The sequence below is a fragment of the Haematobia irritans genome, chromosome 4, assembly GCF_050003625.1.
Source record: "Haematobia irritans isolate KBUSLIRL chromosome 4, ASM5000362v1, whole genome shotgun sequence".
Lineage (NCBI taxonomy): Eukaryota > Metazoa > Arthropoda > Insecta > Diptera > Muscidae > Haematobia > Haematobia irritans.
The window spans coordinates 150,546,778-150,573,527 of record NC_134400.1 but is presented as its reverse complement, the minus strand read 5'-3'; the positions used below and the strand labels follow the sequence as shown (position 1 = coordinate 150,573,527).

The 26,750-nt window shown below is 34.8% G+C and overlaps 2 protein-coding genes across 10 annotated transcripts in view; both read left to right on the top strand.

Annotated features, from left to right (window-relative positions):
• Window positions 1-2,262: 2,262 nt before the first annotated feature.
• cert (ceramide transfer protein) overlaps window positions 2,263-26,750 on the top strand; it is a 43,195-nt gene continuing 18,707 nt past the window's right edge. The window contains exons 1-5 of one of the 7 annotated variants that reach the window (XM_075308239.1): window positions 2,263-2,418; window positions 7,769-8,556; window positions 17,722-18,029; window positions 22,225-22,309; window positions 22,378-22,587. In XM_075308239.1, the coding sequence (XP_075164354.1) occupies window positions 8,206-8,556; window positions 17,722-18,029; window positions 22,225-22,309; window positions 22,378-22,587 (954 nt within the window). In that variant the 5' untranslated portion in view covers window positions 2,263-2,418; window positions 7,769-8,205. The remainder of the gene's footprint in view (window positions 2,419-7,768; window positions 8,557-17,721; window positions 18,030-22,224; window positions 22,310-22,377; window positions 22,588-26,750) is intronic. The other 6 variants (XM_075308243.1, XM_075308242.1, XM_075308240.1 and 3 more) reach the window with 6 other exon arrangements.
• Window positions 2,644-8,039, top strand: LOC142236963 (uncharacterized). Of its 3 annotated transcripts, none has more exons than XM_075308236.1 (2): window positions 2,644-2,780; window positions 4,490-8,039. In XM_075308236.1, the coding sequence occupies exon 2, from the start codon at window positions 4,638-4,640 to the stop codon at window positions 7,494-7,496; it is 2,859 nt and encodes a 952-aa protein (XP_075164351.1). In that variant the 5' UTR covers window positions 2,644-2,780; window positions 4,490-4,637; the 3' UTR covers window positions 7,497-8,039. The 3 variants fall into 3 exon arrangements, with proteins under 3 accessions (XP_075164351.1, XP_075164352.1, XP_075164353.1); XM_075308237.1 differs by having other exon boundaries at window positions 2,678-2,780; window positions 4,493-8,039; XM_075308238.1 differs by lacking the exon at window positions 2,644-2,780 and having other exon boundaries at window positions 4,104-5,088; window positions 5,647-8,039.

Genomic DNA, 26,750 nt, shown 5'->3' with positions numbered 1-26,750 from the left:
TACCAACATAACAGGTTTTATTGTTTCAAGAATAAATTGAATAAATAATGCAAGACAAAAATAAATAACATTCAAGTTTTTTCTTCTTGTAACGACTTAATGAAACGCTTGCGAAACGTTCGCATTCAATGAGTACTGTTTTGTTTTCTATATTTTACTAAGCACCGCAGTACTTTTCAGTTTAGGTTTGGTTTCCACTAACGAACAAAAACAATACAAAACGAAAGGCAAGTGCCGTTATCTTGCACTCATAGGAAAAAGTCTGCTAAAAACAGCAGTCGATGTCTGTTGTTATATTTTTGTACTTCAGGGCCAAGTGAACAACAATTTATAAAATTTTTAGGTTATAAATTTTTCCCCAAAGCATATTTAAGAACCAAAAGTAGTTTTTGGTATATCTTTGCACTGTAATATACCTACAAGCTCCTAAATACGATCAGCAAACATTTTGTTTGCTGTTATGCCTCAATTCGATAAATATTCAGATTTTTGGTCAAATACTATAGATATTCATAAAATATTGTTTTAATTATGCTAGGATAGCTCCTAAGCTGACATTTTTATTTGTTTTAGCCAAAATAAAACATGTTTTAGTGTAATCGAGCTTCAAAAATAGCAGGAAATGTTTGCTATTTCAGCAAACAGTGACTGCTGGCCCTTTTTCAGCAGACTTTCTTCTGTTTTAGCAGACTTTTCTGCTGTCCCTATTAACAAATTTCTTTGAGTGTGGGTTTTCGTTTCGTTTTGGATATGTGGATTGTACGAAAAGAAACAATTGGAAACGTTTTGTTTTGTTTGTTTTCGTTTCCACTCACGAACAAAAACAATACAAAACGAAAGGCAAGTGCCGTTATCTTGGGTTTTCGTTTCGTTTTGGATATGTGGATTGTACGAAAAGAAACAATTGGAAACGTTTTGTTTTGTTTGTTTTCGTTCGCTGCTTAAAATACACTTTTTTCTGATTGTTTGAAGGGGCTCTTATTGGCGTCGTTCAAAATTTATTAAAAAAGGCACCTAATAATTGCACTCATGCGATACTTTTATGTAGTAACTTGGTGTGGTACAACTTCTCAATAGTGACGGCGCTTTTCTGACGAGTTTTGGATGTCGTATACGATTGTTTTCAACGTGGGGCGGGGGTTATCAGAAGCGCCGTCCCTGTTGGCAGGGTATTTACACACTTACCCTATTTCCTTGACATTTCTAAAGAATAACCTAAAATACCAATAAAATTCTCTATTTGGCAATATAGTTGAGTTTCTTTAGCTTTTGAAAGTCTAATCTGAATTTTTGTATGAGAAGATATCGTCAATTAAACTTAATACTGCTCAACTTGAAAAAAAGCACCAAAAGCATTAAAGGAAAATGCCAGAAAGCACCAAGTTGGTGCTTTTTTTTTGAAAAGGCACTAATGCGCTTTGCAGACTATCAGTTATTCCGGACGGAATGTCGGTGTTTGTAAAGAATCTTAAGGTGTGTCGGATCGATACGACTTGTCGGCGATGACTAAATAATCGGTAAATGTGTTATCGATCCCATAAACATGCAGCAGTATCGATTATGCCTTCGGACTTAACTTATAATGTGCACAATATTTGGGATATGTTCGACACGAGCACTGTCGTCCGGAATAACTGATAGTCTGTAAAGCGCATAAAAAGGCAATTTGGTGCTTTTCGGAAATCGAAAAGCGCTAAATTTGGTGCTAAAAACACCAAATTGGCATCACCGAGCAAGCGAATATGAGCGTTTCATCATCAATGAAAGCGATAACTCTTATCGATAATGGATGGTCGATTTTCGATTTATTGACAAAAAGGAAAGATAAGAATTAGTTGCTGGCAACACTCGCTCAATAAATTAGAAGTTCTTAAAACAAAAACTGAGAAGGACAAAAACCAAGTAAACCATTATATTTTTATATTACCAGGTGACTTCAGAAAAAGATATTACTTAAAATTTACATAACGTTTCAATTGTATATGAAGTTCTGTTTTCAAGACTTCCAAAACTACAAGTTCTCCTCCTCCGTCCATCAAAATACAAGTTTTTGCAAAAGTTCAGTTTTCTGTTCTATTGGCCTCATTTTACTGCTCTCATTGTTGTTGCAGCAATGGGCCATATAAATAAATAAACGATGATTAAGATAGCTATGGCCTATGGAAGGCAGCAGTGGAAAAGCAAAAATACGATTATATTAGTTCAATTATAGTTTGTGGAAAGAATAACAGCAACAAAAAAAAATAGAAATATAAAGCAATCTCATTCTTCGTTGAGCCTTTGCTGTGTAGACATCGTTCCTTGCTTGTGAAGAGAAACCTTTTTGATTTTGTATTCAGTTCTAACTGTGTGCATTGATTTGAATACTGTTGGACAATTTCATTGTCTTGTTGGTGGTTGTTATTTTGTGTATCTGGTGTGAGTGGTTGTGCAAAATTAACCGCTGGCCTTAGTGGTGGCCATGGAAAGTGGTGTGGAGGAGAAGGCTGGGCCTTCTAAGTCCATGATTGTTTGTCATATTGATACTGACAAAAAATGTGACAATAAAAAGAAACTGACGAAACCTATAAAAGGCAGAAATGTTAGACCTGCGATTATTAATAATTGTGAAGTAGCTGAAACGGGGGTTGACGAGGCTATGAATGTTGATGTGATTGTTAATGATGGTGATGGTGGTATTGCGGCGAAAAATGCGAGACCGCGAGAAGAAATGGTGGTACATGAAAGCAAAAAAAGAAGAGTGAATGATTCGTTGGTGAGATATTCGAATAATCATAAAGGTGAGCCACACGTATTGGTAGACACCTCTGAGGTAGATAATGGTACTAACAAAAAAGTTAAAAATGGTCTCTATTTTGTACAGAAAATAAGAGACATTAAGTCTGACGAGTTTGACAAGATCAAGAAGATCGATGCAATTGGTGTTACGTTATATAAATTAACGTTTGAGGATGTTGAATCAGCCAATAAATTTTTAGACAATGAAGAGTTGAGGAAAAGAAAGTTGAGGGCCTTTGTCCCCAGAAACTTTGTTGAAACTTTCGGTGTCATTAGAAATGTGCCTTTATGCTATAGTGAACAAGAGATTTTAGAAAATGCAACTTCAAGTATCAATATTACTTCTGTTAAACGTTTTACCAGGCGCGATGAAAAAGAGGTGGGTGTTTTTCATCCAACTGAAACAGTCAAAATTGGCTTTGCGGGTGATGATCACCCTAGTTGGATAGTGTTTGAAAAGTCTGTTCTGGTTGTCAGCACATACTATCCTGCTATCAGACAGTGTTACAACTGTGGTCGCTTGGGCCATACTAAACTGGGTTGTCGGTCGAAGAAACGATGTATAAAATGTGGTGCTGATAGTGAAGTCTGCAATGGCCAATGTGGTGGTAAAAAATGCATTCTGTGTAAGGCTGAAGGCCATCTTGCTAGTGACAAGGAAATTTGTCCGAGCTGGATAAAAGAAATAGAAACCAACAAGATTATGACGCGTAAAAAGATGTCAAAACGTGAGGTACTTCAGAAATACAACAACCAAAATCGTTTTGATCTTTTAGCTGATGATGACAGTTTTCCGGAATTATCTAATGGAAGGAATAGAAAGAAGACTGCCCCAGTGAGGGAGGATATGAGAGACAGAGATGTTAATCAAATTTTAACCCCATACACTTATAGCTCTGTGGCTAAGAGGCAGAGAAAAGAATATGTTCATCGCACCGGTGTGCAAACTCATCCGAGGATGTTTCCGGAAACGCAGCCCTCATCGCCTGTTTATATGACAAGTGAGCTGAGAGTCAGTGAACTCGAGAAAGTCACCAGTGAGATGCTGGCTTTCATGATGGACTTTTTCAAGATGTCTGGTAACACTGTTGCTATAGATGCTGCTAATCATTTTAATTCGCGCCTGGTAAAATGTGGTTTGGTGCCTCAATCTTCTAATTCTAGTCTTTTATCTAATTCTTCATTTTATGGTAAAGATACTACAGTATAATGTGCAGTCGTTTACAAAAAACAAGAATTATCTAGAATTTTATGCGAATAACTACAACTTTGACATTTTAGTGCTGTCTGAAATTTTTTCTGAAAACAGAGATAATAGAAATAGAATGATTAATTTCAATCTTGTTCAGAAATTCAGACCTGATGGCTATGGGGGTGTAGCCATTGCTCTGAGGAAATATATAAAATTTTCCAGAATCGTATTTGAAACTGAATTTGACATAATAATTGTCAAAACCAGTAATCTTCATACAAATTTTACAATTGCGTCGGTTTACTTCCCTCCGTCTATGCCATTGTATATTCTGGCTGGTGAAGTAGGAAGACTATGCAATTTTTTAGATAGACATGAGAATGTTATTCTGATGGGAGACTTCAATGCTCGTAACACTGTTTGGGGAGATAATATCTCCAATAGAAAAGGGAAAGAACTGGAAACCATTTTTAGCTACTCTAGATTAAAATGCATCAATTCCAATAACATCACTTTCAGAAGGAATGACGAGTCTGATGGTTCGGTGCTCGATCTCACTTTCATTAGTACATGTTTGGAGGGAACATGGACTGTGAGCGACTGTTATCTTGGTGGCAGCAGACACTTTCCCATTACGGTTGTCATAGATTCAAGGAAAAAATCAAAGATGAAATTTCTATCCAAAAATAAACTTCTGATGTCGCTTTCGAAGTTGGAGCTTGAGCCGGATTTGGATAGTATACAAAAGTCTATGAAAGATGAAGTTGAGTATGCCTCATATGTTGTTCCAGATGGACGTAGCCCAAAGTTTTGGTGGAGTGAGGAACTCAAGGTTGGGTTTCGCAGGCAGTGGGCGGCTGCTAAGAAAGCCAGGCTTTTTCCCTCGTATAACAATCTTGAAGATGCTAGAAAAGCGACTGAGCACTGGAAGAATATGGTGGCTGAGGCCAAGAAAAAGTGTTATCTTGCCAAACTAGATGAAATCAACAAGTCTCCCAACACTAAAAATGCCTGGAAGTTTATTAATAACATCCGTGGAAGAAATAATCCTACTAGATCTATTTGGAATGATGAAAATAATGCTGTATACTTGGAGCACCTTAAAAATCAAGTTACTGGTGAGAATGTGATTATTGATTTTCCTTTGGTTAATCACTTCATTGAACCATTTGATTTTGAAGAGTTTATTTTGTGTCTATCTGGAAAAAGGTCTCAGTCGGCTGGAGGACATGATGGAATAACGTATAATATGATTAAATCTCTCTCGGGCATTTCCAAACGCGCTTTGTTAACAGCTATGAACAATGCTTTTTTGACTAACACCATTCGAGATGATTGGAGAATTATAAAAATTGTGCCTATACCAAAACCGAAAAAGAATCATAATGACCCTAAAAACTTTCGGCCAATATCATTGATATCGGTGTTTCTAAAATGTATTAATTTAATGGTGAAAGAAAGAATCTCAGTACACTTTGACAGTGTGGATATTATACCCAGAAGATCATTTGCATACAAAAAGAATTCTTCCACAAGTACATGTATTAATGAACTCTTGCATAGAGTTGCCTTGCTTAAGGCCAACAACTTCAAGGTTGTTATTCTGTCTCTTGATATATGTGATGCTTATAATTGTGTCAAGATTGATATGCTACAGAGAAAACTCATCCTTTCAGGTTTGGATACTGCGTACTGTAACTGGATCATTAATTTTCTCTCTCACAGAATACTGAAGTTGAGTAATTCGGAGGTGTCTGTGTACAATGGGTTGCCACAAGGTAGTTGTCTGTCGCCACTGCTGTTTAACTTATACACTGCCAGTCTTCATACCCTTGAGGATGGCAATACAACTATTTTTCAATATGCAGATGACTTCATCATAATGTCGTATCACCGTGATTTTGCTGAGGCTAGATCGAACCTTATTGACAAGGTAAGAGAATTCATGGACACCTGTAGAAATCTTAATTTATCCTTTAATCCATCCAAATCGAACACAATGTATTTTGCTAAAAATGGTTTTAAAAATATTGATATGGTTATCGATGGTACTAGAGTTGAGCAGACGAAAAAACTGCGATTTCTAGGCAGAATTGTCACGAATTCCTTGTCGATAAAGGACCATTATGATTCTATTTCAAAGGAGACGCAGAATCGTGTAAACATGCTTAAGTGCCTCACTTCTATTCGAGGGGGTTTGCATCCCAATGTTGCGTTGAATGTGTATAAAAGCATTGTTAGATCAAAGATAGAATATGTGAGAACCACAGCGGCAGATGCCCCGAAGAGTATTAATAAAAGAGTGGAAAGATTACAGACTGACATGTTAAGGAGAAGTCTAGGTGTTGCCAGATCTTCCCCCACACATATTGTTTATGCATTGGCTCATGAACTCCCCCCAGAGTTTAGAGCAGTGTACCTGACAGCGAAAGAACTCATTAAGGTGCAATCCAGAGATAAGGTGCTGTATGATCTAGTGTCTGATAATCCAAAAGTCAACTCCAGCTACAGTTACGTATATTATGAATTTCCTCAAATTTTTGATAGTATTGAGCACATTTCTAACTCCTTGACATCTAGAAAAGTTACTGTCAGACTCAACCTATTGCCTAATGGGAAGAATAACTATCCCATAGATATATTAAAGTCCATCTACCTCAGCGAAATTGATGGCTATAAAAATTTTAATTTTACTATTTTTGCTACTGATGCTTCTGTTTCTACTAACTCTATTGGCTGTGGTATTGTCAATGTATCCACAAATCAACGATTTCTTTTCAGAATTGGTTTTGCTGCCTCATCCACTTTTGGGGAACTATGGGCATTAGTCAAGGCTCTGGAGATTGCCATTGAACATGAAGATGACAAGTGTGTACTGTTCACGGATAGCCTTGCTGCATGCAAGATTATTGCCAGTGAAAACACCAACAACTACATTGCCGCTACATTTCATCAAAAACTTCAAGATTCTAACATCAATAAATGCCATATTGTCTGGATTCCTGGTCATAGAGGACTGAACATAAATGAGTTAGCAGATGAAACAGCCAAACTTGCTGCAGAGTGTGGGGCACCCCTTAACCCTAAACTCACTCCTGAAGAAGGCCTAAACAAAATCCGAACAGCTCTATGGAATAATTGGAATTTAGAATTCAAGAAAATTTCTCTCTGCAAAAGCATCAAAGCCAGCAAATTATTTGAAGATGTTAGAATAAAGCCGTGGTTTTCGAAGTATATGTTCAACCCCCAAGAAACCAAAATCATCAATCGATTGCACACAGCCCGTACGTATGACAAACCTTTTCTTTTAAAAATTGGAGCTATCAGCTCAGATGTCTGCAACGAATGTTTGGATGCGGAATCAACACATCATACAATTTTTGATTGTACAAAATTCGATGCTCTAAGACTGAAATACAATTTAACTAATCGTTTTACTGATGTTTATGACATCCTGGCTACAAAGGACATAGATTTATATAAATCTCTCGTTAATTTTATTATTGAAACTAACGTTTCAATTTAATTACTTGATTGAATCAACAAGACTGATATGGAATTCATCTGTGATATTTTATGGCTTACGCCTAATCGATTTAAACTAACAACAAACCTAACCTGTGATATTTATAAGCCTGATACATTTATGCCGTCGTCACATTTACAATAATAATTGACTAATTGACTATCATTTATATTTTGAATAACTGATCCTAAACTTTTGTCATGGCGAAACATATGCACTATTTATACCACTCACACCTGATAATTAGAGTCTACTCATATCGGGTTCGATAGCTTCTAATCGGGGCTTTTTTGGCTCAACGAAAGTGTTCATTTGTTTATTTCCGGTGTAGTTTGGGTCTACATCGATCGGTGTATATAACCTGGCCTTTTAATGTCGAAGAGACATTGCCATTAATTAATCAAAACCCAAAAAAAAAAAAAAAAATAAAGCAATCAAGTTTATGTGGAATAGTTTCGGTTTAGTGTGGCGCTGCAAAGTGAAATTACGTGGTCATCCCCGCCGTCGAATGCCATCGTATTCCCAGTCTCCATTTCTGTTTTGGTACACAAACGTAAATAAAACGCCCATGCAAAGTGATTGTTACTATAGTGGCAGAGCTGTAGAGGAAGACCAAGTGATTTGTTATTGTCTTTCATTATTCTTTTCGTCGTTTCGATATTATTAGAACAAAAAAGTACAAGTATAGAAATAAATAAACAAACAAGTAATGAATTATGTTAAACAATTGAACGGTGGTGGAGGTGTTGGTAATAGTGATGTTGGTGCCGGCTCATCAACAGCACAAGTGATACCTACCAATAATTCATTTAATACAACAACAACAACAATGGTTCTTAATGATATGGCAGCTGTCGGCTGCTCATTGAGTGATTCAGAACCGGAGTTCATCGACAATGTAGAGTTACGCGGCTATCTGAGTAAATGGACCAACTATATATATGGCTGGCAGCCTCGCTATATTGTCCTTAAAGATGGAACACTATCCTACTATAAATCCGAATCGGAATCAGATTTTGGTTGCCGTGGAGCCATAAGTCTTAGCAGAGCAACAATTAAGGTAAGCCAAAGGTCACATTCAAGCCTCAAATACATATATAATCTACACCGCGGAATGCATAAAAAAGCAATAGAGTCCGTAATTGTATTAATGTGCATTGTGCTAAATATACAATACCACCACCCCTATAAATAGTCGCTCACGTATTAATATATAATATCGGGCAAATTTGCTTTTCAATTGTGCCTGTATAACAGTCGATTTTCAAATTCAATTAAATTGGAATCATGTGTTTTGACTTTTGACCTGAGTTGGTTGTTGATATCACTGGTTGCGTTTTTTCCTTTGTGTTCGTTATTCTCATGCCATTATGATTTTCTACTGATACAAATAAAGGACATATGGCAGGCCTTGCATTGTCCATTTTCAATAACCATCAGGGTATTTTATCTTGATGAAAGTTGCCCCTGACTATTTGCCACTTTTAATTGAAGGGGATGTGATGACGAACTTGTTTTCTTTATTGCTTTCAATTCTTTTCTTTGAACACATTACTGGCCAATTAATGCATTTACTTAAGTATTTGTTTTATGTGTTTTTTGTTTTGTTCTGTTTTTAGTGGTTGTATATTTCCGTTTTACTTTGTGGCACTAAAACCAAAAACTTGAACTAGAAATAGGATTGGATTGTTCGAATTCAATTAGGGCTATCCTCCACACCAGGCCTTAGTAAGGGAATACGTAAAGCTGCAATATCAAAGTCTATAACAGTAAGTGTAGGGTAAACTGGAGAATGGAAACTCTTCTACCTACATACTTACAAAAAACTTTGCTCATCACTGGGCGTGGCCATTGGAAAATTTTTCTTGTCGACAGTATCACAATTTGGCATTGTCGGATTTTATACTAGCCTGAAACGGTTGGATTTTCAACTGTTTCAAATTTTGAAAAATTCGACTTTGTACTTCTACAAAATTCAGAGTAACTATAAAAACATTTACTTTGTACTTCAAAGTAAACATACAAATATTGTCTTTTCAAAAGATATAATCTAAATACGCTGTCGGAGTCAGCCTAAAGTGAAAGAGACACTAAACTATGAAATTTTCTAGCAAATATTTTTGTTTTCAGTTTTTGTCAGTTATGGTAGCTTAAATTTAATGTGTTAATATAGCAAACGTATCGCGATAACTGTCCACTTTTGAGAGATGTCCGGCTTTCATGTTTGAGAAGTTTCACTGTTTACGATGGTTTTGCAGACATTTTTCATTATTTTTGTTTTAATGAAGTCTTAGTATAAAAATTGATAAATAAATAAATACAGTGAAACCTATCAAACTTGGACATTCTGGAAGCCGGCCACCTCTCAAAAGTGGACAGTTATCGCGATACGTTTGCTATATTAACACATTAAAATTAACCTCCCATAACTGGACACCTCCCAAATGTGGACAAAATTTAGGCGACCGTGAGTGTCCACCTTTAGGAGGCTTCACTGTAAATGCTTTTAAAATTAGAACATGTAAATTATCCATGATTTGAAGTCGATTTTCTGGTTTTATTACTTTTCCTATATGAGAGCATGCTATCCATCCATGGCATAATAAATAGTGAAAGTCGACTTTTCGAGTTGCATTTTCAAATTTGAAAAAATATACTTTTTTTAATTTTGTTTTAAACTCCGCTTTCGGGTGGAAATTGGAGTCGTGTGGCATATGAACCAGAACGTAAAGCCCGTCTATTTTTGTCGGTGGCGTTTTACACTTAATTTTTGCTACTGGTTGCTGTTGTTGTAACAGTTTTTTTATGTGGTTTCATACAGTTTGTTTAACGATTTGGTACTTCAGCTAGCATCTAGATCAAGAAACTCTGCGACAGGGATAGGATGTGTCCAGAATGATCTGGTGGTGAGTCTGGGAAAGCTAGAAGGCGACGAGTGTAATGTGACCCTGGTTCACAGTCAGCTACGCTGTTTCAATCACTGATAGGTAGGAATTGAGGTAGCTACACTAAATTGGACCAAAACTACCGCATGAGGTCTTTTTCCTCCATGGCTATGGGAGGTGGTCGAACTCTGAGAACAGAATTAAACTTGTTGCTTCTTACCGCTTAAGCTACACTAACCACATGAATCCTGTTCAGACCTGTCTGGTATACTGTCACTGGTGATCGGTGTTGTCAGAATTGTTCTAGTTATTGTCCCAAAATTGCGACGCTTTCATCCCCAAAATCCCTAATTTAAGTTAAAAATTTCTCCCAAAAATCCCCAATAATTTTTTACAAATTTTTATGAAATTTCTTACTCAACCATGTTGAGTAAAATTATAAATTAGCGCTTAAGCCACCAACACAATATTTTGTGTCCGTTTCAGCGTTGCCAGAATTGTTTCACCAAAAACCGCTAGATTTGCCCAAAAAAATAGCTAAAAAAATAGCTAGAAAAAAAGCTAAATTTTTTTGTATCAAAAGTCACATTTTTGATTGAAATTTAACAAACTTAAAGGCTTTATTTCACTTACAATGCATATTATTTTCATTTTAATTCCACTTCTGTGAGACTGTAACAATATCTAAGGCATATTAGCTCTGTTTGAGTATTCGATACATTTTGATTACTATCACAAATTTTTTACTGGAAGTCCTTCGTTTTGTGGGAGCTACCTTCCCAACACCTCTATTTTAATTACTTGTTATTTTAAAATATTAAATAATCTAAGCATGCTTTGGATTTGGTAAAAAAATGATTTGTCATTTTTTTAAATAAAATTTTAGTTTGGATTTGAAATTGTGAAAAATTCGAAATACATTACTTTTATTTAAATTGTAGAAAATACCTATAGTTTACATTTCCCAGTAAAAACATTTTCCTTTTCTTCATGAGCTATCAAAGTGCTTTAAAAACGTGCTAACGCCAACTTAAATTTCCAAATTCAGACTCGACTTCAAGTAGAAATTATTGTATATATACGTTTTTAAAATAAAGTGTTGAAAAACATCTTCTATTTTTGAACGCTATTTTGGTTTGTGGTTAAGATGCTAAAACTCCTCACATTTAAAGACTATATCATTAATTCTTCCTTCTTTCATGAAAACATACCCATTTTTAAGTTGAATCACTTAATTATAAGGACAAAACGACTTTATCGTCTTTTGGACAAGGAAAAAGTTTATATAAAAGAAATTCACAAATGCTATTATAACCAAAATTCGCGTTCGTATTTTAAGGAGACGGCAATATTTTTTCAGTGCACAAAGCTATTCACATCTACTATTTTAATTTAGTAATATCGTAATAACTTTAGAATATTATAATAACATAAAAAGGATAAACGACTCAAATGATAATATTCCCAATAATTTGCTGACAGAGTATCTAACAAATTTGTATGGTAATAGTAGATTTAAAGTTTACGATAACTTTTATGTATATAATGAAAAAACTTTACAACAAGGTGTATTTGCTACAAAAATGCCCGCATAATGGCTGGACTCATTATTAATGTTTCAACTGAGCTTTGAAATATGTGGAAACCCTTATACTTGCAGCAAGGCTTAGATAAAAACGCCGATTTATCCATATTTCAATAGAAACATGTCGAAAATAAAAAAAGCCAAAAATAGCTAAAAGGGTCATGAAAAAAAGCCAGAAAAAAAGCTAAAAGCTAAATGCATTTTTTTCCCGCTAAACGTCTTCAAAAAAAGCCAAATCTAGCGGGAAAAAAGCTAAATTGGCAACGCTGGTCCGTTTCTAGTCAAATGCTCTATTCGTTTTTTTTTTATACCCTTCACCACTACTGTGGTACAGGGTATAATAAGTTTGTGCATTTGTATGTAACGCCAAGAAGAAAAGTCTTAGAACCATCGTTTAGTATACCGATCGTCTTAGAATTAAATTCTGAGTCGATTTGTCGATATCCGTCTGTCTGTCTGTCTGTTGATGTATTTTTGTGTGCAAAGTACAGCTCACAGTTTTAGTCCGATTGTCCTAAAATTTGGTACAGGGCGATCCCTATTGATTTTGAAAAAAATAGGTTCAGATTTAGATATAGCTGCCATATATATTTTTCACCGATCTGGTCATAATTGACGTGTATATCAACCGATCTTCCTAAAATTCCGTAAATCCGAATATTTTATGAGTCTCAAAAAACTTGCAAAATATCAGCCAAATCGGTTCAGATTTAGATATAGCTCCCATATATAGCTTTCGCCCGATTTACACTCATTTGCCCACAGAGGCCAATTTTTTGCTCCGATTTAGTTGCAATTTTGCACAGGGAGTAGAATTAGCATTGTAGCTTTGCGTGTCAAATTTGGTTGACATCGGTTCAGATATAGATTTAGCTCCCATATATATGTTTTTCCGATTTCGACCAACATTTTCCTTGTAAAATCGCCACTGCTTAGTCGAAAAGTTGTAAAAATGACTCTAATTTTCCTAAACTTCTAATACATATATATCGAGCGATAAATCATAAATAAACTTTTGCGAAGTTTCCTTAAAATTGCTTCAGATTTAAATGTTTCCCATATTTTTTTTTACTAAAATTGTGTTCCACCCTAGTGCATTAGCCAACTTAAATTTTGAGTCTATAGATTTTGTAGAAGTCTATCAAATTCTGTCCAAATCGAGTGATATTTAAATGTATGTATTTGGGACAAACCTTTATATATAGCCCCCAACACATTTGACGGATGTGATATGGTATCGAAAATTTAGATCTACAAAGTGGTGCAGGGTATAATATAGTCGGCCCCGCCCGACTTTAGACTTTCCTTACTTGTTTTTTAATTTTGACGTTGTAGAAATGAAAAGAAATTCTTGTAAACTTGATTTATTATAGTGAAACTATTTCAAAAAACTCCCTAAATGTATGGAAATCCCCCAACAGATCCCCAACTCCAAAATTTCGTTTTCATCGATGAAAAGTATCCCACAATTCGGCGGAAAATCCCCAATACTGGTCACACTACGGGTGATGCTGATTTGAAGAATGGGCCAATACAAGTTTGTCTATTTGGCGCCGGTCAATTATTCAGAATATTTTATCGACCTTCCTTAATATAAATTCCAAATATCGTAATACTTACAGTCATTTCAGTAATTCCAAAATTAAATGCACATACAATATATATGTTTGAGTGTACTTGATTGTGATAACACTGGAAACTCCCTTAAAATTAATGAATCAAAACCACCAACAATATTGTAACATTCTGACGCCACAATTAATTGAATTTAGCTCAATTAGTGTAAAAGAAAATATTTACTGGGAAATATAAAAATAGCACGAAAAGCAATTTATATATTTAACGCCTTTTCGAGGTCAATAATTGTTGACACTCATTTGGTTGGTGTTTTACCAACTACAATAAGTCATGAAAATAGTAAATCACATAATGTGTATGGGTTTGTGTGTGTGTGTATGTTTACGTGTGAAGACACACTTGAAGTGTGCACGTGACACGAAACTTTCGTGAACAAAGCAGTTAACTTTATACATTAAAGTGTGAATGGCAGTTGAGCAAAATATGACGAACGTGAGTGAAAAACAAAAGTTATACGCGAACATGCGTATCAAAATTGACTGAATAGTCTAATTGAGCCTGAAATTAAATCGGGCTGAAACTTTAATCTAATATGCTTACATTAAACGTATTATTCAAAATCAGGTTTGGGATAAAATGCACATTTATCGTGAAATTGATCCAATTAATATTTTATTGACAGTGCTCGATCACAAACATAATAGCATCAAGCGATTTAATTAAAAATAAAAAATATACTTGATTAAAAAACTGATTGAATCTTTGGAACTTTCAATTATTTTTTTTAATTGGTTCATTAAAGATTTAAATGATTTTGTTCACAATTTTTTTTTAATTGAGGCTATCAACAATTCGTTATATTAGTATTTACTTATTTATAGTAATTTTAACTTTATATGATATAATTTTCTTTTAATTTTATAAGAATTTATACTTTCTTTTGAATTTTTTAGATTTGAGTCAAAATTTTACGAACCATTGAGTAGTATGAGAATATAAATTAATTATTTCCGAAAAAATATGTTCAATTGTACTTATAACTGGAAGTATGTTTTAATTTAATTGAAATGTTAATGTTTAATAATGAATATTTTCATTAAAACATAAAAAATTGTCAATAATTTTCTTCCTTTATTATTTATTCTGTAAATTTTTTAATTGATTACGTTTTCAACTTTGGATAATGATCATGAGATAAAATTATTGTAGTAAGTCACAAGAGTATCGGTGAGCGTGAGTTTTTATTTTTTGTTGGTTTATGAGTACGAACAAATATTAGCCAAGGCCCAGTCCCACCCAACAATGTGGCTTATCTCGACCTTACGAGTAAGCGAAAAGGTGAGACTAACATTTTTGTCTAGGTCATGCTTCCATAAAGTCAATCGAATCGCCGAATTTGGATATATGTTCTCATGATTTCTAACACTAAATGGGTAGTCATTTTTATACCCTCCGTCATAGGATGGGGGTATATTAACTTTGTCATTCCGTTTGTAACACACCGAAATATTGCTCTAAGACCCCATAAAGTATATATATTCTGGGTCGTGGTGAAATTCTGAGTCGATCTAAGCATGTCCGTCCGTCCGTCCGTCCGTCTGTTGAAATCACGCTAACTTCCGAACGAAACAAGCTATCGACTTGAAACTTGGCACAAGTAGTTGTTATCGATGTAGGTCGGATGGTATTGAAAATGGGCCATATCGGTCCACTTTTACGTATAGCCCCCATATAAAGGGACCCTCAGATTTGGCTTGTGGAGCCTCTAACAGAAGCATATTTCATCCGATCCGGCTGAAATTTGGAATATGGTGTTGGTATATAGTCTCTAACAACCATGCAACACTTGGTCCACATCGGTCCATAATTATATATAGCCCCCATATAAACCGATCCCCAGATTTGGCTTGCGGAGCCTAAGAGAGAAGCAAATTGCATCGATCCGGCTGAAATTTGGTACATGGTATTGGTATATGGTCTCTAACAATCATGCAAAAATTGGTCCACATCGGTCCATAATTATATATAGCCCCCATATAAACCGATCCCCCGATTTGGCTTGCGGAGCCTCTAAGAAACGAAAATTACATCCGATCCGCCTGAAACTTGGTACATGATATTGGTATATGGTCTCTAACAACCATGCAAAAATTGGTCCACATCGGTTCATAATTATATATAGCCCCCATATAAACCGATCCCCAGATTTGGCTTGCGAAGTCTCCAAGAGAAGAAAATTTCATCCGATCCGGCTGAAATTTGGTACATGATGTTGGTATATGGTCTCTAACAACCATGCAAAAATTGGTCCATATCGGTCCTTGATTATACATAGCCCCAATATAAACCGATCCCCAGATTTGGCTTGTGGGGCCTCTAAGAGAAGCATATTTCATCCGATCCGGCTGACATTTGGTACATGATATTGGTATATGGTCTCTAACAACCATGCAAAAATTGGTCCATATCGGTCCTTAATTATATATAGCCCCCATATAAACCGATCCCCAGATTTGGCTTGCGGAGCCTCAAAGAGAAGCAAATTTCATCCGATACGTCTGAAATTTGGTACGTGATGTTGGTATATGGTCTCTAACAACCATGCAAACATTGGTCCACATCGGTCCATAATTATATATAGACCCCATATAAACCGATCTCCAGATTTGGCTCGCGAAGCCTCAAAGAGAAGCAAATTGCATCCGATCCGGCTGAAATTTGGTACATGGTATTGGTATATGGTCTCTAACAATCATGCAAAAATTGGTCCACATCGGTCCATAATTATATATAGCCGCAATATAAAACGATCCCCCGATTTGGCTTGCGGAGCCTCTAAGAAACGAAAATTACATCCGATCCGGCTGAAACTTGGTACATGGTGTTAGTATATGGTCTCTAACAACCATGCAAAAATTGGGCCACATCGGTCCATAATTATATATAGCGCCCATATAAACCGATCCCCAGACTTGGGTTGCGGAGCCTCAAAGAGAAGCAAATTTCATACGATCCGCCTGAAATTTGGTACATGATATTGGTATATGGTCTCTAACAACCATGCAAAAATTGGTCCACATCGGTTCATAATTATATATAGCCCCCATATAAACCGATCCCCAGATTTGGCTTGCGAAGTCTCCAAGAGAAGCAAATTTCATCCAATCCGGTTGTAATTTGGAACATGGTGTTAGTATATGATCTTTAACAACCGTGCCAGAATTGGTCCATATCGGTCCATAATTATATATATCCCCCATATAAAACGTTCTCCAGATTTGACCTCCGGAGCCTCTTGGAGAAGCAAAATTCATCCGATCCGGTTCAAATTAGGAACGTGGTGTTAGTATATGGTCGCTAACAACCATACCAAAATTGGTCCAATCACACAATAATTGGTCCATATCGGTTCATAATCATGGTTGCCACTAGAGCCAAAAATAATCTTCCAAAATTTTATTTATATAGAAAGTTTTGTCCAAATTTTAATATATTATTTTTTTCGATAGAAAATTTGTTAAAATTTTATTTCTGTAGAAAATTTTTTCATTTTGTTTAGTGTATAAAACATAAACCGAACTAAGACTGGGTGGCAAAAAATGATAGAAAAACTTTTAGGAGAAGTAGCTCTTCAGCCAGTGATTTTTACCGGCGTGTTGGAAGCATCATTATTGTAGATTTTAAGGCTTATAGGCACACTTATTGAAACTAGGGGTGGTGAACTTCCCGAATCAATACCAGAAAATAGAGCCGCCGAGTCGCGCCGTCGAGTTTTTGGCCAGCCGATTATGTTTGCTCATCTTGACTGAAATGAATCTGCAAATTAATGATAAAAAACACACGTCCGCCTAATCATTGCACAAAAATGATTTTCTAATGGATAAAATAATCTGAAATGTTATTCACAAAATTTGGAATTAGGTTTTTGTTTTTCTGCAAACCATCATAGATCTATAGCTAGCAAAGGACAGTAAACAATATACATCTTAGTATTCAGCATCTCATATCTTTGGTAAACCAAACATTCCCAAATTACAATTTTACCGATTGACCACTTTTTGACTAAAATCGTTAATAACATTTTGTATAATTCGATACATTATATTATCAAGTTTAACTTTGGCCAATTTAATTGTTTATATTTTTAACTTATTCCTTTTATTGTCTTCTTTATCAGCCTCATGAATCCGATGAATTGCGTTTCGATGTTGTGGTCAATAATTATAACAATTGGTGTTTACGGGCGGACACACCCGAAGATCGCATGCATTGGGTGGAAGTCTTGCGTATGTACAAAGAGGATAGCACCAGCACAGATACCAATTCATTACGACGACATGGCAGTACAATGTCCTTGCAATCAAATACAGTGTCCGTGGCAAGTGGTAGCAGTTTGAAAAAGACTCAACGTAATCTCAAGGAGAAAGTTGGTGAAATTGAAACATTCAAGGATATTTTATTTGGTCAAATTGACACGTTGCAAAGGTACGTATGCATTAACTCTATATGTGTAAAAGCTTAATAAAGTTTTCAATAAAGTTGGTATTCCTTTAGTTTAGACTGGGAACATAAAAAGTAACTTAATAATATTAAAGCTAATTAAACATGTCATAATGACGAATCATAATTAAATATATTATCATATAATAAGTTTGCCATGAATTATGAATTTACGCCCATATAAAATACACATATACTTGATAAGAGTGAAATTTCAAGACATTCGTGAATCTGTCTATTGTATTTATGCTAGAGCTTTAAAAAAAACTTCTGCTGATATTCATTTTTGATGATCTACACAGAGGACGTACTTCCAACTATGTTTCATATCGGTATATTTTTGAGCCCATACAGACGCAATTTTCCAGAAATTGGATCTCTTGTTATTTTTGGCACGAAATATTTTCATGGAGCAAATTAGGAATCATCTGGACCATCTAGACATCAAATAATTTGGAATATAGTGTTACTTTGGAACCATAAAAATTGGCTTTTTGTATACGTCCATATTCTGATATAACCCATTTTTATTTCTTGAGGGTATAGAACCTGAAATTTACTTTCGATTGGCATGAAAATTGACGCAAAATATTATTTTAGATCTATATGGAGATATGACAAATGTTGTTTATATAGGCCCATTTTTATACCCTCCACCTTAGGATGGGTATTTACTATATTTTTCATTCCGTTTGAAATGCATCGAAATATTGGTTTCAGATGCTTTTAAGTATATATATTCTTGGCCGTGGTGAAATTCTAAGTTGATCCAGCGTTGTTCGTCTGTCTATTGAAATCATCCTCATGATTTTGGTTTCTTACCCATTGGAAGCCGCATTGTCCATCCGATTTGCCTGAAATTTTAAATAGCGTTAATATTTTGATGCAGCCTCCATATTAGGTTAGGTTAGGTATAGTGGCAGCCCGATATTTCAAACACTCTTAGACTATTCAGTTCATTGTGGTACCACAGTGGTGAACTTCTCTCTTATCATTGAGTGCTGTCCACTTCTATGATAAGCTCAATGACAACAAACCTCCTTTTTATAGCCGAGTCCGAATGGCAGTCCACATTGCAGTGAAACCACTTAGAGAAGCTTTGAAACACTCAGAAATGTCATCAGCATTTGTCGAAACTGGTTTTGAACCCACAACCCTGTGTATGCAAGACGGGCATGCTAACCATTGGCCGAACTCCCGATCAGAGAATGAAGCCGACCCATTTTTGTCGGCGGCGGCTGATACTAATTTTTTGCCTCCGGCGGCTTGAGGGCTAAGCCGATATAAATTTGTCTTATCGGCGGCGGACAATTATCCATAATAAAATCCATTTGATGGTATCCGAATGGTAATGAAATTAGTTGTACAACTTATCTTACAATCACATTTACATATATAATTCAAATGTTCTGAGCCACATTTTTGCAAAATTATTATAGCAACTTGATACTGACGGATATTGGGTGGAAAGTTAAACATTTTGACAAAAAATGCAACCATTATTAATAATTTTTTCTGATTCAAATCAATATTTTTGATTAATTGGCGGCTAACTTTGAGTCGTGACGAGTCGACAAATTCGGCGACGGCTTCGTCTGGTAAAAACTAGTCGGCGGCGGCTAAAATCGGCGGCGCGACTCGGCGGCTTCATTCTCTGCTCCCGATTATACTTTTTTAGCGCACAAAAACCCTTATTTTGTTTGATTAAAATTTATAATTTTGTTTCATTTTGTACCACATGTATACACACAAAAAATGATCACCGAAATTTTTTCAATATGTTAATTGATTCAATTAATTATTTAATCAAATCCAAATAAAAACCAATTTAAAAAATGATTGATACTTGTTACGTTTCCACTTAAAATATTAACTGATTCAATCTATTAATCAATTCGGAAATAATTTTCAATTACAAACGTGATTGAAAATTTTTTCGTTTCCAATTACACATGTGATTGATCCAATCACCTTTGTGATTGAAATTGAATAATTTTGAGCAATGGAAAGAGCGAGAAGAGAATAGGTATTTATTAAAAAATGTATGATTGAGAGATCAGTTTGTGGAAGTAATTCGTAACGAACGGTTGGGTTTTTGTTTTTCGCGAAAATTGAAAAACATGATTGGCGACATTCTGTCTGCTACATTCAAAATGTGTGCATAAATATTTTGAACGCAACAACAAATCATAGTAAAGGGTTGAAATAAATAAAGTGTGCAACAACAAATGGCCACGTGGTAAAGGTTTGAAAAAATATATGACAGAACGAAATTACCTGTGTTTGTGTTTTGTGGTATTGTAAAAATGGAAAACAATTATTAAAGGTAAGAAATTGTGAAATGTGAATACCGTTTTCCATTGAAGCCTGTTTACATTAAATGGACTAAAATAATATATTTTTTATTCATTTCTTTTAGTGACCAATTTTATTTCGTGAAATTGACCAATCAATCCCATCGACTCCATAATTTTATCAAATATATAAGAATATGTTTGCAATCAAAAGGTGGGTACCGTATTGATCTTTTTAAATTATAAATTTTTTCACTCCTAGTTTTCTTAAAGCCAAGAGCGGTATGGGTTTGTTGGAAGATTCACCTTGAAGTTGGGAAGTAGCGTTGGCATTAAATTGTATTTTTGTTTTACTTGTCTTTTTCAGTTTGAACCCAAGTAGAGAGCAGCATATCTGTTATATAAACTAATGAGCTGAATTATGTAAGGGTAAAAAAGTTCTTTCTTTTGGATTTAAAAATATGAAAAATATCCGAAAATTATAAAAATATGTATTTTCCATTTATATTTTTTTCTATTTCCAGAATTTGCAAAGTATTATCAATATAATACCAAATATTACATTATTTTTGTCTTTGATTGGTTCAAATTTTAATAGCCGATTTCAATGTGTGGAAATTTTGGAAAGGAATTATTACTAAAATTAAATTACCGAGCTCCTTAATACACCTTTTTATGCTAAACGAGTACAACTGTAAAAGAAGATTATAAATATGCAACATGGAACGTGATATTCTATGCAGGTAATGTTTTAAAAAATTAATTTTTAATTGAACAAAATTAAATTCGAATTATTTTGTTTACTTTCAGAAAAACTAATTTAGCTTACAGGCTGCTGTCATCGTTAATACGATAAGGAAGATAATGATTTATATAGTTTATTTTTTTTAACCTTTTAGTTGTTGTTAATTATAATTGTATGTCTAAGGTATGGTCACATTAGGCAAATATTTGACCAAAATGAGTATCAAACATTTTTCCAGAAACATTTTCCATCTGAGGTCCCTTGCCATTGAGCTTAACATGGAATCGGGTAGCACTCAGTCCTGAGAGAGAAGTTCACCAATGTGGTAGCACAATGGACTGAATAGTCTAAGTGAGCCTGATACATCGGGCTGCCACCTAACCTAACCTTCATTTTTTGATTGAAATTTATTGCCCATATCAATTAATAATTTAATTGAATCAATCAAATAGTTGATTGATTTTTGTCGCGAATTTAATTAAAATTTTAATTGATTCAATTGATTCCGTGACAGAATTTTATGTCAAAAATCAATCACATTTTTAATTGATTCATTCACACACAATTGATTCCGTGACAGAATTCAATTAAATTTTTAATTGAAAATCGTGTTGGTTTTCAATCAAAATGTGTGATTGATACTTTCATTTTCGTGATTGAAGACATTTCAAATAAAAAAATGATTGAATCCGCTATTTTCGTGATTGAAATAAAAAAAAAAAATTGTGTGTCCCAATTTTACTTAAAATTTTTCTAATTTTTTCAAATCGAATCATATTTAGATATAGCTCTCATTTATACTCATATAACCACAAAGGTAAACTTTTTTTACTTAGATTTACTTGAAAATTTGAACAGAAAGCATAATTCATGTTAAATACATTCTTATATGGTAGAAAACCTAATAATTTACTCCGTATATGAATGAAATCATTTCAGATAAATATATGATATATGAGATTCTAGTTATTCAATATCTAAATATAGGCTCATATATTTCTATTGCAGAGGGTCTTCATAAAAGTCGGCACAGAGAGTACAAATACCCATCCGATTTTAGACTTTTCTTACTTGTTAATAATGTGGATATTATTATCTCCATCTATTTTAACAATTATACCCATTTTGTTTATTTTTTCAGATATTTTGATGCATGTGCCGACATAAACAAGGATATGGATAAACCTTTAGATTTGGGTGATGGCTTGAAGCCAATTGATTTTAAGGTAACCATATTCAATATAATTTTCAAATTTTCTATGAATAATTAGTTTATTTTGCTTCTTTTATTTAGGGCGAATCGATAACATTTCGTGCCACCACAACAGGTGTCTTGACTACTTTGCAACATTGTTTGGAAATAATTGTTGAAAATAATGAGACGTGGAAACAAAAACTGGAAAAGGAGGTCGAAAAACGTAAAAGAGTTGAGGAACAGAATCGTAAATTCAGAGAGGAAATGGAAAAAATTAAACGAATATCATATCCTGGCCCAGACTTGGAGGTGAGTCGTAGTTTCTACCTTATATTGAGGTTGGACCTATTTTATACTAAATTACAAATTATAATTTTCCCGAGAATTTATTACGGCCTTCCTCTAAAAATTTCATCGCTGATTGCAAATAGTTTACTATAAAATGTCCCATACTAATATTCCTCCCTTATATTAACTATCTAACTCGATGGGGATTTCAATTTCTCTTTAATTTAATTTTCTTTCATGAATATGTAACAGTTTTTTACTTGGGTTTCAATGATGGCCCAATGATTTCAACACATTGACCCTTTCCATTCAACTGCTGCAATTGTTCATTGACATATCGTTAGCTTAATGTGTAAAGGTGCTAAGTCAACCTTATATAAAAAAATGGATTAAGATGCAGATCGACAGATAAATCAAATAAATCATAACAAAAATCATAACAAAAAATACATTAAATATCTGTTTTTATCTCTGTTTGGTAATGATGTGTAAAAGTGCTAAGTCAGCATCTGTTAAAATACACGTGCTAAGTAAAATTTTAGGTTGAGTAGGCTTCGCTAAAAATTTTAATATCAATTTTTTGTGTGCGATTTTGCGAAAAGTTTATTGTTTGTATTGAAAGTATAAAAGGTAACACATGGATATTATTACTCCATTTTTGCAAATAATCATGTTTGTACAAATTTATTTAGGCAAAGGCCGGCTATCACAAACCTTTTTTCGGAAGGTTAAATTTTATTTATTTATTGTGATAATTGGTTGATAGTTTTACTGTAAGTAGAGGATGCTGATGAGGAATGTGGTAATTCCGAAACGTGCGTCTATCGAACCATCTTGCAGTCTATAGGGCTTTGCCCAAATAAATTTGACAAACATTATTTTCCTCTGTTGGTTAAGCTACACTTGTAGTTTAGTCAATGCATGGTTTTAAGCTGAAATTAAAAACAACAAAATGATTGAAAAATAAACCAACAATAACAAACAAAAAATCGCTCATATTTGCATGATTTGACACAATTCAATTACTTATAACTTTGTCATTTTTCGGTCGTTTTTCTTCTAGTTGGTCTTATTATTTACATTAGAGTATCATCTATACGACCATGAATAGAAACTCCCTAATGGTTTATACTTTTCTGGCGGAAAAGGTCTATGGCAAAACACGATTTTTTGAAAATTTGGCTTTTCGCATCGATATTTTTTGAACCACTTAAAGTATCACAGATCCAAATATTCACGATTATTCGTCATCTTAATACCTTTCATTAAAGTACCAACAACGAAATAATCAGACATTTCTAACTCGAGATATAACTTGTTTAGTGAAAAAAGAGCGAAAAACTGAAAATAACGGGATATCTCAAAAACTGTTCCATAAAAAATTTTTAAACATTTTTTTCGAATTCGGCAGATCAAAAGTCGTCTCTCATCTTGTTTACATTTTCAGTGTAAACTAGTGTTATTATTGTAAGACTGTATTTATGTAGTTAATATATATACCTCTGTAACAATAAAGGAGATTGTATCCATATCTTCATTTAAAACTTCAACTGAATTACCCAGTGGTAAAATTTCAAATTAATTACCAAACAATCGATTATGTTCTTGCGAAACTTGGAAGATTAAGTAAGTCCGTTCTATGTAAATGAAAATTGAGTTGAAATTGGTACTACTTATACCTTAGCATTGAAAAGTCGCACAGAAAGTAATGCCTATAAATTTTGAACAAGTGAAAGCTACTAAATACATAGTCATCTAGTTGTTGCATTGTAGTGTACCTAGTGCTTACGACTCCCACTTACTGCGTAAGATATAGGTAATTAGGAAGGAAAACTTAAAGGCGTTGTTAGGCAACGGATTTTTATTTTGATTTTCGTTGTTTTTTTCAGTTCTATATCATTTATAGACTTTAAGATAACTTTTCCACCAAATGCTGCATATATTTACATCAATCAAGGTAAGTATCAAAAGTAAAAAAATAATCCGTTTCCTGCTGTTCTTTAACGGGTCCTTTTCAAGTGCCAGTGTTAGAGAAGACTGCAGTAGAGGAGTGCGCGTGGAAAGCATGCGTCACGTGAACAAAATTGAAAGCACCTCTTGTGAATGGGAATAAAAATATATGTCGTGAGTGAAAAATTAAATCCGTTCTGCAAAATCACCATTACTTGAAAAACCAATATTTATTTAGCCGGCGAATAATATTTTACTTTAGATAGTTTGATACTTTTACTCAATCATTATCCCCGTTCTGGTTTACGAATTCCCAAATGGGTACTTATTATTGTGGAGAAATATGTTAAATAAAAAGTGCTAAGTCAAAAAAATGGTTTTTAACATCAGAAAAAGTGCTAAGTCATAAAACAACTATAACGAAGAAAATACATGTTTTTGTTTGTTTTTTTAGAGTGTTGATGTTGAACAGTGAGGAATTTATGGTAACTACATTTACAGTTTTTCGAAAATAGGTTTATTTCACAATTTATTAAGTTTTTTGTCTCTCCTGTAAAATTTCAAAATTTTGACTTAGCACCTTTACACATTAAGCTAACGATATTCCCTTTTAATATACATACATATATGCGTTTAACCATTGGCAGAATATTACAACCATTTTTTGTCGTTGAAAAATGAAAAGGGAAAAAGCGTAAGCGTAAAAATTTCTATGCAACAATCTAATTACGAGGGATGTTCGATAAGTTGTTGCTGTATGTAGTTATGCATGTGACACAAAATTGTCGTGACTCACGAACATTTTCGAGACTCACGCTTAAATTAATAACATGAGTGTAAGTGTGCGTGAACATACAAATAAATGTCGTGAAGGAGCATGAGTCAAGAAATTAATTTATACGCGAGTAAGTTTTTTGAAACCTAATCACGCTCGGGAGCCACTGTGGTGTCATGGTTATCATGCCCGACAGGCATACTAGGGTCGTGGGTTCAATGTCAGTTTCGATCAAACGCCAAAACATTTTCAGCGGTGGATTTTCCCCTCTAAGTAATGCTGGTGACATTTAGCTTCCCAAAGTGGTATCACCGTAATGTGAAATGCCGTTCGGACTTGGCTGTAAAAAAGAGGCCATTGAGCTAAACATAGTGTCGGACAGTACTCATTGATAAGATACCACCACTTGTGGTTTCACAATGGACTGAATTGTCTAAGTGAGTCTAAAAACACGGGCGGCTAAAAAAATATTTCAGTGTAAGCGATTGTGATTTCATTTTTGCGTTATGTATCCATATCATATGCGACTAACATGGGATGTGTCCAGAGTGATCTGGTGTTGAGTCGTATAGGTTTAGCAAGGCAAACAAACAAATACACTCATAGAAAAATGTCTGCTAAAAAGCAGTCGATATCTGTTGTTATATTTTTGTACTTCAGCGTCTAACGAACAACAAATTATGTTGTTGTTGTTGTAACAGTTTATTGTGATCTCATCCATTTCATGTTATACGCTTGGTACATCAGCTTGTTGGCAGATCAAGGAACTCTGCGACTAAGATGGGGTGTGTCCAGAGTGATCTGGTGGTAAGTCGGGTTGGTTTGGCTGGCCAAGAGAAAAGATGACGCGTGTCGTGTGGCCCTTGGTTGCAAATTGGACAAACGTCAGCTACGCTGCTATCAATCACCGATAAGTAGGAATTGAGGCGGCTGCACTTGCCTGATCTTAATTGGGCCAAAACTACCCTAGTCTGCCGTGGGAGGTCTCTTTCCTCCGGTGCTATGGGCGGTGGTCGGACTCCAAGAACAGGATTAACCTTGTAGCTTCTCACCGCTTCAGCTACAGTATCCTCATGAATCCTGTTCAAACCTGCCTGGTACGCTGCTTGATCTAGAGGCTCTCTTTTATAGCGCTGGATCTCGCGCTCTAGATTATGTATATCAACCCTTACGTTCCTGGGTGGTGGTTGTGTATCCATAAGATGGTGGTTTGGATGATTACTGCGATAACAACCCAGGAGATACTGCTTTGACAACATGTAGTTGTGTCTTCGCACAGGGATGATCTTTGTCTCCACATAAAGGTGATCCAGGGGTGTGCTGCGGAGACACCCAGTCGTAGTTCTAAGAGCAGCGTTCTGGCAGGTTTGTATGTTATTCCACTGCGTATCACTGGTCTGCGGTGTCCACACTGGCGCTGCATAGTTTACCACTGACCGGCCAATTGCCTTATAAGTAG

Excerpts from the sequence above, each read along its gene's own strand:
- LOC142236963 (XM_075308236.1), top strand. The coding sequence starts at position 4,638 with ATGAAATTTCTATCCAAAAATAAACTTCTGATGTCGCTTTCGAAGTTG.